The following is a 13,850-nucleotide window of genomic DNA, read 5'->3' on the forward strand; positions in this document are numbered from 1 at the left end:
GGTCTTGAACTTTTTGTTCGTAGAGTTTGATTTTTACTCACAGCTTCAACCCCTCAACAAAACTGAAGACATTATCTGTCTCGGGCATATCACAAATATCTAACATAAGCACAGAAAACTACTTAACGTAGTCTCGGATATTGCACGATGCCTCAGCTCTCTTAACTTCCTTAATGCAAATATTGTTGAGATATATTATTTATAGAATATATATGTTAGATATTATATACTTTATGATTTGATTTATAGTATATTTTATTTTATTTTTAATATTTAATTAGTTTATATTTTATTTGTGAGTAGGTATTAATGGATAGCTTATATCCTATTTAAAAGATATCAATATAATGACAATATACACCTTCCCAATTCTATTTTTATCTCCGAACAAATATCTTGACATTTTTACGAAGAACTGAGAGCAGAGTTCTTGTTTCAAGCTATCTCAAGTCTCCACAATATATCGACCATCTTCAACGTACATGTAGTTGAGATGACCGAGTTGGTCTAAGGCGCCCGGTCAAGGTTCTGGTCGGAAAGTGTGTGGGCAAAATTTCCTCAAATATTGTGGGCTCCTCAAAGCCATTTCATAGCATTTTCAAAATGTTAAGTTCCGAACGGCCTAACTGCGGGTATGGGTTGCGAGTTGTTCCGACTCGGATCCGAACCCGTCGGGCTTTGTCTTCTTCACCCGACTTTATTCAATTTTCTCCGGCGACTTTCTTTCTCTTATGTAACACAGTTCGGGCGTTTGTTTTCCACTGTTTTCTTTTGGGTTTCACACAGTTTCTTTCTCTTATGTAGAGGTTTAAAACACCCAGATTTTAGAAGGTCACGAAATCCGAAACCCCATCCCCGTGGCTGAAGAGCGCAGTGGAAGCATAGTGATCAAATAGTTACGACCAGAGTTCTCACGTCTCACCGAAGACCTTTGTAATTTTCTTTTTTAATTTTCCATTTTGTTAATGCATTGTCATTTCAAGTAGTCAGATTTTATAATTATTCAATTAGAAATTAAATCACAAGCCACAAATGTCAAATTTTACTTCTTATTCTCGTATATATTTGTTACATTTGGTCAATTAGAAATTAAATCACAAGCCATTCATAAATGGCATGAATATGTGGAGCAGTTAAATTTTTACCTTTTTCTTATTCTTTTATAGAACCATATTAATTTGTTATGTTGCAATTAGTGAATTAGAAATACGAATCACTTTAAAGAAAAAGTAAGAAGGGTAAAATTGGCCAAAAAACCAAAAATAACGTGTGAACATAATTAAAAAGAAAAGGAAGCAAGCACACATAAATGAAAGTAAGTCATGATAATATTAAATTGTTAGCATGTTTTATCCTCTAAACACTAACAATAGAAAAGAAGATGTTTAATCAAAATTGTTGACACCTTTAATAGAGGAAACAAGGAAATTAACCCCTTGGGTTCAACTTTTTCAATTATGAACTAAACTTGGTTAATTTTAACAAGTTTTTCAAATTCAAAATCAATTTAACTATAATTTAATTGAATTCCTTCCCGAGGGATTCAAATTTTTATATATAATAATTTATTGTATGAAGAAACAAAAGAAAATAAGATAAAGGTAAGTTTTATATGTATATATATATAGAAATTTACGTATAATATACAAAAAAAAAAATATTCCAAAACTTTACTTATGCAAAAATTCTAATGTTCGCATGAAATCTAACACATATCATTATAAATTAGAGGAATAATTTTGCAGAAATTTGAATTTGAAACTAATGCCACGGGCTCACATAGGTTGACTTGGATTTCAAAATACAAAATTGAACTTTAAATTAGTGACAATTAAGCTAATCAGGTAAGTGGTCTTACTATAGGATAGACTAAAAATTGTATGAGTTACAATTTATGATGTATGAGCTATGATGATGTATGAGTTATGATGATGCATGAGCGGTGTCATGACGTACTGGATATGCTTGATGCACTTTATGGCGATATGATGAATATGATGATTGCATGATGTTTATCTTAATATGACGATGTTTTTCATATTGAACATGTTGTATGATGATGTGTGTCATATTGAATTATGTCGATAGACCGACATAGGACACAACCCTAAGAGCATGAAAATGATTGAATATAAATATTCACGAGCATATGTTACTTAATGTAACAAAAAGATGAGATTAGAGGGTTGAGCTAGAAGAGATGATAAGATGGAATTTAGAGAGACCTCATACATGTTGTATGTTCATAAGCATAGGGCTACTTCCCTTACAGATGATGAGTGTGGACTCACACAGTATGATGATGAGCGCGTTCATGAGGTGCATGACACCAGAGGTTCCGCTGGCCTCCGGACGTTATTAGCTTTGTTGGGTTTTATGTCCTAAAACTCATAGTTTTTAAACAAAAACATATTCTATTTTCAATAAAGTTATTAGTGTTGTTTATTCAGTGAAAATTGTTATTGAATAAAGTGAACTTTACGATCATTAATCTAAATCCAATAAACTAAGAACACTCTGGCTATAGTATGATTACTTGAACTATTTGTAGAGACACAAGAGTTGATCAAGTTCAAGTATATAGTCAAAATGATCTATAGTAGGATAAGACTGAGTACCTTATTCTGGGGACACTATGGATGCGGCCCACTTTTGTATATGATATAAACAATGTGATCACTAAAATTGTACATGTGGAGACATGTGAGTGGGGGCGTCCTATGCAATGAGTATTGCATTAGATCGGACCATGAAGAAAATCACTCTCACTTTATAATGTCGTTTACTGTTGAAACTGATTTTCTTTTCATTCGATTACCTAGGTAACTCGATCTTAATCTTGAGCTAACCATGAACTTCTGTTTATTCGGAATTATCCTTAGATTTGCATGGGTGAGAGTGGCTCAAGTTCGCCGACTCAATAGGCCTCCCATTTTAGGGGTAAGACTAGGTAAATGGCTGGGGACGTGGGATACAAGATGGAATTCACTCCTACTCACCTTTAGGGATAGAAGAGAGGTAGTTCCATTAAGTACTGACTTCAGGTCTTGAATAAGGGGCCCCACCCTCTCATTGGCCTGAGAGGGATCCGATTTACTGTTTGGACCACAAACTAATTGTTCATTAGAGGATCAGTGAGACATAAGAAACAAGAAGTAACTTCAGGGGTAAAACGGTAAATTGACCCAGCTTTAGTTATGAACAACCTGTGAAGGATCGACTTACTAATCATGGTTATATCAAATGGACAGAAATATATCTATAGTGAGAGGAGTGCAACTACTAGGCTATAGTGGAATATCCTAGTAGTTAACGAATGTTGGTTAACAAGGTTAATGAGTTTAACCGATTAATCTTGGATCGTTGGAGCCCATGATCTATAGGTCCATTAGGTCCCTCTACTAGCTCATATTGGACTAAACCATAGAACAATGTGGCGAGTGAGTTCGAAGTGTTCGAATTCAAATTAGGGAGAATGCACTATATATATGATATATTTAACCGCATTTTTTGATTTATTTACGAATTAAACAAAAAGAGAGAATCTGAGATATTTAAATATCTTAATCAAATATGGGTCAGAATTAATTGGGATTGACATTTGAATTAATATTTAATATTAACTAAATAGTTTAATTAATCATTTAATATTACTTTAATTTGAAATTTCATTTAATATTACTTTAATTTGAAATTAATAATTCAAATTGATTGTTGAATCAAAATGATGAAAGTCAAAATGTTATACATCCTTTAATGGAAAAATCCATGTTAGTGGAATTTTGAGGTGTCAAATTTTGATTTAACCTAACTTGCATGCTTGCCAAATAAACCCCACAAATTTGAGTGGAATTTTGAGTGTCAAAATTTGGTTAACTCAAGCATGTATGCTTGCCACATAATCCCAAACATTTGAGTGGAATTCTGAGTGTCAAAATTTGGTGATCTCAAATTTGCATGAACATGCAAACATGACTCTATAAATAGGGTGATCACAAAACATGAAAGGTCTTCTTGTTGGTGAAAAACCTTTTGAAAAACCTCTCACAAACACTCTCTTCATATATACAAAATCCCTCCCAAGTTTAGTCACTCACCGGTTTCCACAATTTCTTTCTAAGGCCGGAGGATAGTGGAAAAGATACTAGTGGTGGTTCGAAATCGGTTCGTGAGGAAAAAGGAATTTGAACTACAAAAGGTTAGTATTCAAACTCATTAAGTTTGAATACTTGTGAACATGCTAGTTATTTACTATAATTGATGTGCTAAAAGTGCCTAAGATCCAAATTGCTTCCGCATGTGTTACATTAACACTTTCAAGCTTGACTAGAGAGGGTCAAGGGGGTGTATGAGCTCACCTGGGGATTCACACTCGCAAGTATGGGTCATGTGTAGAGGAGTACTATACATCCATAGTTATCTGAGACTGGAGGGCACCCCTATATGAGCTAGAGATAGGCCCCATGAGCATGATTGCATGTGTTTGCATTTGCATGGTCTTCTATAGTGGGGCCACTTACTGAGTATTCTTTAAAATACTCAAGTCGTGTGCCACATCATTTTTTAAGTAAAGGCAAGCGTACTTGTACGGAGGACGACAACATCAAGAGAAGAGACTGTGGCATGTTCATAGGGTAGACTCATATTTAAATTCATAGTCTTAGATTAGAATAGGTTGTTTTACCTTTCATTAGTTTAAATTATTTTGTATTTTTTTTAATTTCATTATTTTCTATTTAAACACTTAATAGCATGGTTATATTTTCAGAGAAAGAGAAAATGATGTTTTAATTGTTTTCGACATTTATATTATAGATGATGTTTTCTTTTAAGAGTTATATTTTCGTATTAGAGATGAGCATGAGACATAAATAGTAACTCTGAGGATGTAAAATTTAGGGTTGTTACAGTAAATATACATAAAATTTGTCGGGACTAGAAAGCCCCCGCCTAAATGAGACTGATTTTAAATTCGGAAAACACAGGTCTTGTAATTAGGTTTCGTTTCCTATTTTTATTTTAGTGCGTTGTTTTGTCCGATTTAAATTTTATGGCATTTTTAATCCTAGGATAACCCTTTTTTCTTCTTATTTTCACCAATTACAAATGGATAATAGTGAAATATTGCACGTAAGAGAGAAGAAAAAAAGATTGAGAAGGCAACGAAATGGTATCAGAGAACAAGAGATTACGTGCAAGATCATGCAAGACGTAAGACATGATTTTTTCCCTAATAGAGACAAGATAATGTACAAGACCATGCATGTAAGAGAGAGAAGAATTTTTCCCAAATCAGAGAATAAAGATAATGTGCAAGACCATGCATGTAAGAGAGAGAGTTGATGCTTGTTTTGCACGTTACAAAGAGACAAAAAAAAAACATGTTTATGTTCATACTAAGTGGGAAATTTGAATTTTAATGTTTCTTTAGGGAATCTTAATACAAAGTACGTGTCATCCAACATATCAATCGCGTCATTCTCAAAGTAACTGTGGTCTCACTTCACTTCCACGTACTCTAAAACCTTTCAACATTTTAAAATTTTGTCATTATCTCTCTTCTTCTTCAATGTTATAAATTCTTGCTCTTCAGAGTGGTTGTTTTATGTAGATGTCTATTATTTCTTATACTCGATAGCACTTTTGGAAAAGTGAAGGTACTTGCTAAACTTGATTGACTACAAAAATGTATGAATTCATTTGAGTTTGCAATTGGATCATCAATCTTCTGAGGTTTTTATTTCGAGTCTCTCTAATCATAGGCGTTGGTCATTATATTTGTTTTTGCAGGAAATAATATGATTCTAACCATAGGAGTTGCATTTCTAGTGAGTTTTATTGGATTGATTTATGTAGCATTTTTGAAGCCTCCATCTTCGAAAATATGTGGATCACCGAATGGCCCTCGAGTGTCTTCACCTCGAATAAAACTCAACGATGGAAGACACTTGGCCTACAAAGAATTTGGAGTTTCCAAGGAAAAGGCTCAATACAAAGTCATTGTTTGTCATGGCCTTCGTAGCTGCAAAGATATGGATTTGCCGATCTCTCAAGTGCCACATTATCGCTCATCTTTTACTCATAAATCTCTTTATTTTTGTTTATTTTTGTATACATGGCTAAAATGTATATGTTTTTAATTTTAGGAACTCATGGAGGAGCTTAAGTTGTACTTAGTAATCTACGATAGAGCGGGTCATTGTGAGAGTGACCCATATCCATCACGCTCAATAAAGATTGATACCCTCGACATTCAAGAATTAGCTGACAAGTTGGAACTCGGCAAAAAATTTTATGTAATTGGATTTTCGGCAGGAACATACCCTGTTTGGGGTTGTGTGAAATACATTCCGCATAGGTAAATTTAATTTTTGAATTTTGAAAGTTGTATTGAGTTAGTCTTTTGGTAAAAATATGTTTATAAAGTTTTTATTTGCAGACTTCTAGGAGCTGCTCTAGTTGTTCCACCCGTGAATTTTTGGTGGCCTTCTTTTCCTTCTGCTTTATCACAACGTTTATTTACGAAGCTTCCTCAATCTTATAAACGTACATATTGGATTGCATATTACACACCTTGGTTGATGTATTGGTGGATGACACAGAAATGGTTTGAAAACTTTAATATTAGAAGAATGCTGTGTGATTCTGATTTAGCCATAATAAAGAGAATTGAGGAACACCCAAAAGAGGTACTTCTCTCTAATTGATACACACTTTTAAGTTGCACATATCTTTAATCCTTCCCTAAAATTAATTTGCATTTTGTCAAATTTTTAGTAATATTTTTGTTTTTCAACTAGAATCGATGCAACCCGATCCAACAAGGAGAATATGAATGCAACATAAGAGACTTATTGTGTAATTTTGGGAAATGGGAGTTTGATCCCATGGAGTTGAGCAATCCATTTCATGATAATGAAGGCAGTTTTCATATGTGGCAAGGTTGTGAAGACTATGTAGTTCCTATGGAATTGAATCGTTTTATAGCTCAAAAGCTTCCATGGATTCAATATCATGAGCTTCCTGATAATGGGCATCTATTAGTTCATGAAGCTCATAACTTAGAAGTCATACTAAGGGCACTTCTCGGTTAATAATTTCATTTGACCTCGATATTTGTAGGAGGTGAGTGATATTTGGCAATAGTGTATCGTTATTGTGTTGAATAATGAATGCTATTATATATTATAATATCATAAACCTGCAAGAGAGAAAGGATATCCGAGATTTGGGAGATGTACTCAGTGGCTTCGAACGTGTCATATGTCTGTTATGTGTGATGTGTTTATAATATGTCATGCCTATGATTATGATATGATATGTTTTGGGATATCCTATATGTTATGATAGGATATATTTTATAGTGTAATTCATTTATGATGTGTCATGATAATATGAATGACACGCGATAAAATATTCCGAGCATGTTTCAACAAATCATATCATAAAACATATCATTTCATCAAATACAACATAACAATCGCATCACTTAGCATTTACGTATTATTTCAAACGGTCTACCTATACAAATAGATTTTTTATCAACTTTGAAAACCTATAACTCGAGCTACAATTCACTAAGAGGTGTGAAATATGTCCTTACCTCTACATTACAATGATATCTATGAAGAGAAATACTTTGGATTTTGGATTGAGCTAGAGAGGTCGATTTTCAGGCGGAAAAAAGAGTGATCAGTTCAACATCAGCCAAAATCTTATCCCTCTCAAATTAGACACTCCATAAAGTTTGCCAATGGAGTAATTTGGATATTGGAAGCTGAGAACGGAGGCCAACGTAACCAATTTGGACTTTTCTTTAAAAAAATAAAAAATAAAAATAAACGGGTAACAATGGCTTAGAATGAATAGGAATTTTAAGTTAAGCAAGATTTAAAAGATTAAGAAAGAATTGAGTCAAAAGTTGTGAGTTTTAAAGACATATATTGAGCGTTTTGCTCGAGAATCAAGTAATATTAAAATAACCTATTAAATAGACTCTATTTCTCGTGAAATTTTAAAGCAAAAATATTATAAAATGTTAAGGTTATATATGAAATTTGGTAGTCACTACAAGAAATTAAGTAGCCAAACAAGTAACGGTGTAACCTCCCATAGACATGAAACTTCATACCCATTAAAATTGGGGACAAGTATAATTTCATGACCATTAGACTATTTTTTTTTTTTTTGGGCTCAAACCATGATTTATGTAAAAAATAAAATTACCAATTGCCCCGAATAACTAAAACTATAAATTTCAAGAATTTAATTAATTCCTTTAGTGACTTATTTACTTTGATATTATTGGTACTTGTAACTTATTCAAAGTTATCATCATCCTTATGTTTACTTTAGAGCTATAAATGTATCATGAATGGTGTGATATAAGGTATCCTACCGACCTAGGGTTATACATGGTACTATTTGTCTTTTAATATAGTTTGAAATTTGAAGTTTCGAAAATCAAATCGTGACAAAATAATTATCATATTTTAGTAAATCCCTATATATATTAAACACATACCGTAAACTAGTTAGGACACCATATATTTTTAATATTATGAACTTTTATTTATATAAAAGTAAATTCAACCCGTTAAATAGGCACATAAGAGTATTCTAAACCTACAAATCGAGTGACAAAAGGTGTCGTTGCTAGCAAGGCCATGGTGACAAAATGCAAATCAAGATTCTCATGATTGGTCGCTAGTTTAGTATTTTTAGTCGTTTTCAAATATTTTTTATTTTTAAATTGTTTTAGGTTTAGTTTTGAAAGTTGATGTTTGAATTTCTTTTTAAATTTCATTTGGAATCTAAAACTCAATTAAAAATTCTTTTATCCATGGATTGGTGTTACTAATGCACTGACCCTTTTGGGATTCTCCTTGTTTCCTCTGTTATTTCCACGTGTCTTCTGGAAGCACATACTAACGTGGTGATCATGATACTTCCCAAAAATCGAAATTCTTGATCAATGGAGGAACAATATCATCATTTTTGTTCAATAAGATGCCAAAGTGGATGATTGACTCATTCCATACGAGAAATAATCGTGGGACCAATGTTGAAAGATTTTTAGTGGAGAATATGAGAGTATGAGAGATACATTTGTAAACACTTTAGTTATAGTGACTGACTACTACTACCTGTAGATGTTGGGAAATTTCTTCTCTTCAAATCACGTAAATTTTTGTGTCTTTTTGTTTAATTTCTATTTGTAGGTGTGTGAGTGTGATCGATATTGCTTCCGCTTCCGCTACAAAAATTGGTTATCAGAACATTTTGGCTATGACATTCAGCTACAACAATTGGATATTATAGCATTTTTTGTTGTGGTATTCTGTTAAAACAATTGGGTATCAAAACATTTTGGTTGTAGCATTCCGCTACAATAAGTGGTATCAAAGCACTAAAGATTGTAGTTTTACAACACAACAAGTGATATCAAAATATTAAAAGCATTACCACCCACAACACGTGATATCATAGTATTGAAGGGCATGACTTTAGGGGCACAACAATATATATATTCATACTACTTGGTACCCTAAATTAGCCAAGAATAGGATGATTTGGATAGTAGCTTAGACTTAAGTTGTGGGCAATTTGAAAGAGAGAAGGAATGTGGAATGCATGAAAAGAGAGAGAAGAGTTGACTTGGTTTTGAACCAATGATGAAATCAGTGCGCACACATTAAAACCACACACCTGTATTCGGGTATCAACTGAATATGTTAGGGATCTTTAAATTAATACATGATATGCGTTATAATAAATATAAACCATTCTATTCGATCTTATATTACATGGAATAATGCATGATATGTGTTATGATAAATGTCAATCATGCTATTCGATCTTATATCACATGGAATAATACAGAGTCGAGAGTAACTCACTTTTGAAAAGTGAAGGTACCTACTAAATTTGACAACCTACATGAATTCAAATTTGAAATTTGATCCTTCTATCTATTGTTATTCAAAATTTAGTAAAATACTTATTTTTTTAAAAGTTTGAATATAATAATTAAGAATTTCTATTTGCTGGAAAATCTAAAAAAGTCATATTTAGATAGCTGGAGTAGAGGTCTATGTTAGATAAAAGAAAACAACAGTCTACAACTCTTCCCAGTATCGGCTAGGGAGTGGGAATATGCAGAGGAGCGCGTGGCCGCACATGGAGATCATATTTTCCACCCGTTTAATGTCCGTTTGTCAGTTTCTCCTCTCGATTCTAATACTAACCTTATTTTGATGTGAATTAGGTACCACCAAAAGAAATTTGAAATTTTGGGATACCTCCTTGGTGAGAAATCATACGTACGAAGGCATGCAACAAATCTATAGGTAACCATACTGACTTAAGCAAGTAATACTTGTAGGGATCGCTAGGACATGCTAGCATGTGAGTAACTTATATAGGAATTGGGCAATATCGATAAGTGTGTTATGCATAATATAAGAAATTATAAAAATACTCCTATAGTAATATTTATGATGAATGTTACTTTATATATTTTCCACTGTATTAAAAAGAAAGATGAGCTATTGTGATATATGCTTCGGGTTATTAAGGTATGTTATCTCCCTATTGAACTTGTTTGCTTGTATGTTTTCATGATATAACATGATTTAGCTTTAGGTATTTGACTCTGTATTCTCCCTTTAGAGCGTGTTTACCTGTACAAGGTTAGGACGTTAGAGTTAGGTTGATTAGATGATGACCTAGATCAAGATGCCTCTAGTAGACAGAGCACCTTAATATTGTGAGCGAAGGTCACAGGGTCTAGACCCTAGTACTCCAAGATTAAAAAAGAATCGAGGGCTAAAATTAGAGCAACCTGGAGTCAGAAGTCCGCATTAAACCAACTAGTTGCCCTAGAAATCCAATAGACCTTCTCGGTTCTTAGATATGACTATGGTGAAGTTCAAATCATAGACTATGTGCTTAGATGAAAGATTGGAATGTTTTCCCTAGCAAAGCATGCATGAGAGAATTCAGTTAAGATTAGGGCACTACAACTACTGCAGTTTATATGTTGACCTTGGTTAGTACGTTTTCAGTAGATCTTACCTCCTAGGATCATGTGCAATTAGAGGTTTAGACCTATGTGCGCCCAAATATTGGTTTAGCTTGAGAAGCTAACCCCAAATGTCCTAGAAATGATAGAAGGAATTTAAATTGTCTAGTTAGAGAGGTGTGACTCGATAGTTAGTTGGACTACTCTACAAGGTAGATATGTCTTGTGGTAAGGCGTTGATCATGCGGGTAGCTAATTGTTACCCTATGCAAATAATTTGTCTTGTGGGAGGACATTGGTTATGCAGGTAGCCGATGGAGCTTGCATTTAGCATCTCCCAACCTTGGGTAACTACATGGCTTGTGGGATGAGTTCACCAACTAATCTATCATGGATGACGTGGAGGCTAGCATTCACCATTTTGTCTCTACTTGATATAGAGTCAATGGAGGTAGCCCCTCATCTTCGAATATCGGTTACCGCTGCATAGGCTAAACTAGCTACACCTAAAGTCTAGAGTAAAGCATGTAGTCACATACTAAGCCATAGATTAATGGAAAATGTAAGTTTACTCATGATATCAACCATGCCATTCGATTTCAGGAACAATACAAAACTTAGAGCAACTACTTCTCACTCTACTTCCACGAGCTTTCAAACCTTTCAATATTTTAAATTGTTGTCACCCATCTCTTGTTTTCATCGTCATCCATTTTGTTCAATGTTTTAAATTCTCGAAATATAGGTTTATAATTTATTGTACTCTATACCATTTTTGAAGAAGTGAAGGTACACCAACAACTTTGAGAAATGCATGAATTCATGAGTTTGAAATTAGAACATCAATCTTGTGTTGTGTTCTTTCCTTTCAGCTCGATTTACAAACTTTATTTAGTTTTTGCCTTATTTTGTAGCTGACCCAAAATTTTATGTTAGTCATTCAAGTTATCTCATTTTACAGCCTAGCAGCTTCATCCCTTATCAAACAAGCTAGAAAGAGAATATGCATAACTTATATCGGAGTTGGGCAATATCAATGAGTATGTTAGGCATAATGTAAGAAATCACAAAAATACCCCTTATAGTAATATTTATGATGAATGTTTATATGCTTCCTGCTGTATTAAAATGAAGGATGAGCTATTTTGATCTGTGCTTTGGGTTATTAAGATATTTTATCACCCTATTGAACTTGTTTGCTCGTATGTTTTCATGATATAACATGATTTAGCTCTAGGTATTTGACTATGTGTTCTCCTGCGAAGAGTGTTTATCTGTACAAGGCTATGGTGTTAGAGTTAAGTTGATTAAATGATGACCTAGGTCAAGATGCATCAAGTAGATAGAGCACCTTAATATTGTGAGCGATGGTCAGAGGGTCTAGACCCTAGTACTCTAAGACTAAGAAATAATTGATGAGTAAAATTAGAGCAACTTAGAGTCAGAAGTCCGCGTTAAACCACCTAGCTGCCCTAGGAGTCCAATAGACCTCCTCGGTTCTTAGATGTGACTATGGTGAAGTTTAAATCATGGGCTATATGCTTAGGTGAAAGATTGAAATATTTCCCTAGCAAATCATGCACGAGAGAACTCAGTTAAGATTAAGGCACTACAACTACTGCAGTTTATATGTTGACCTAGGTTAATATGTTTCAAGTAGACCTTACACCCTAAGATCGTGAACAATTAGAGGTTTAGACTTGTATGCACCCAAATGTTGGTTTAGCCTGAGTAGGTAACCCGAAATGTCTTGGAAACGAGAGAAGGAATTTAAACTAACTAGACACCCTTAAGAACCTAGCAGACCTCCACAACATTCAAGAATGACAAAGATAGCTCTCCTAGGCCGATAATAGTGAGTATATTGTCTGAAGGTCTTCCACTTTCCTTCTCACTCCGGTACAATACCGTTGAAATAGATGTGAGGCTGGTTAGAGAGGTGTGCTCGATGGTTTGTTGGATTACTCTACAAGGTGGATTTTTCTTGTGGTAAGGCGTTCATCATGGGATAGTTAGTGGTTACCCTATATAGATAATCTATCTTGTGGGAGGACTTTGATCATGCAAGAAGCCAGTGGAGCTTGCATGTAGCGTCTCCCAGCCGTGGGCAATTACATGGCCTGTGGGATGGGTTCACAAGTTAACCTACCATGGATGACCAGGAGGCTAGCACTCACAATGTTGTTTTCACTTAATGCAGAGTCTATGGAGGTAGCCCGTCATCTTCGGATATCGGTTACCTAGATTCTAGAGTAAAGCCAACAGTCACCTACTAGGTTATGGATGCGATAAGAGTCTACAAGTAAGTTGTTCACTAGGCGTATTTATATACTAATTCCCATTTTCCTTTCTTTTTCAGGTGATCATAGGCTGCCAGTTGAGATGGAGGAGCGTTCGAGAACTGTGCGGTCATAAAGAAGGTCGTTCCAGAGCGTCAATCCATTTTTGTGTTTGAGTCTTATATATTGCAATTGTACCTCAAACTCATTATCTACTTTTATAATAAATTTGAACGAACACAATCTCTTTATTAAATTTTCGTTTTGTATTTAAATTTGATGTGGTTGACTTTATTTTGATTTAAATTTTATTTTGTTATCATTTTTGTGATTCAAATTTTGAGCAGTAAAGGGTCATGGTGTGCATGTAAGAGAGAGAATAAATGCTAGGCATTGCATGTTAGAAAGAGACAAAGAACAAGATTGAGTAGAGAAAAAAAAAGGATGAGATTGAGTATATGTACAACACACTTAGAGGTATCAAGTACCAAAAAATGAATTCTTTTTTTTTTTTTTTTTTTTTTAACGCTCTCTTAACTATTAAAATT

At 34.0% G+C, this 13,850-nt stretch overlaps 1 protein-coding gene across 2 annotated transcripts; it reads left to right on the forward strand.

Annotated features, from left to right (window-relative positions):
- Window positions 1-5,617: 5,617 nt before the first annotated feature.
- LOC111471972 lies at window positions 5,618-7,230 on the forward strand. 2 transcript variants are annotated; one of them, XM_023117660.1, is made up of 5 exons: window positions 5,618-5,657; window positions 5,791-6,053; window positions 6,147-6,358; window positions 6,440-6,689; window positions 6,801-7,230. In XM_023117660.1, exons 2-5 carry the CDS (start codon window positions 5,799-5,801, stop codon window positions 7,092-7,094), a joined length of 1,011 nt encoding a protein of 336 aa, XP_022973428.1. In that variant the 5' UTR covers window positions 5,618-5,657; window positions 5,791-5,798; the 3' UTR covers window positions 7,095-7,230. The 2 variants fall into 2 exon arrangements, with proteins under 2 accessions (XP_022973428.1, XP_022973429.1); XM_023117661.1 differs by lacking the exon at window positions 5,618-5,657 and having other exon boundaries at window positions 5,664-6,053.
- The last annotated feature ends 6,620 nt before the right edge of the window (window positions 7,231-13,850 follow it).

The sequence above is a fragment of the Cucurbita maxima genome, unplaced genomic scaffold (assembly GCF_002738345.1).
Source record: "Cucurbita maxima cultivar Rimu unplaced genomic scaffold, Cmax_1.0 Cma_Scf00061, whole genome shotgun sequence".
Classification (NCBI taxonomy): domain Eukaryota; kingdom Viridiplantae; phylum Streptophyta; class Magnoliopsida; order Cucurbitales; family Cucurbitaceae; genus Cucurbita; species Cucurbita maxima.

Excerpts from the sequence above, each read along its gene's own strand:
- LOC111471972 (XM_023117660.1), top strand. The coding sequence starts at position 5,799 with ATGATTCTAACCATAGGAGTTGCATTTCTAGTGAGTTTTATTGGATTG. Across the intron at positions 6,054-6,146 it reads TGGATTTGCCGATCTCTCAA|GAACTCATGGAGGAGCTTAA; the intron begins GTGCCACATTAT and ends TTTTAATTTTAG. Across the intron at positions 6,359-6,439 it reads GTGAAATACATTCCGCATAG|ACTTCTAGGAGCTGCTCTAG; the intron begins GTAAATTTAATT and ends TTTTATTTGCAG.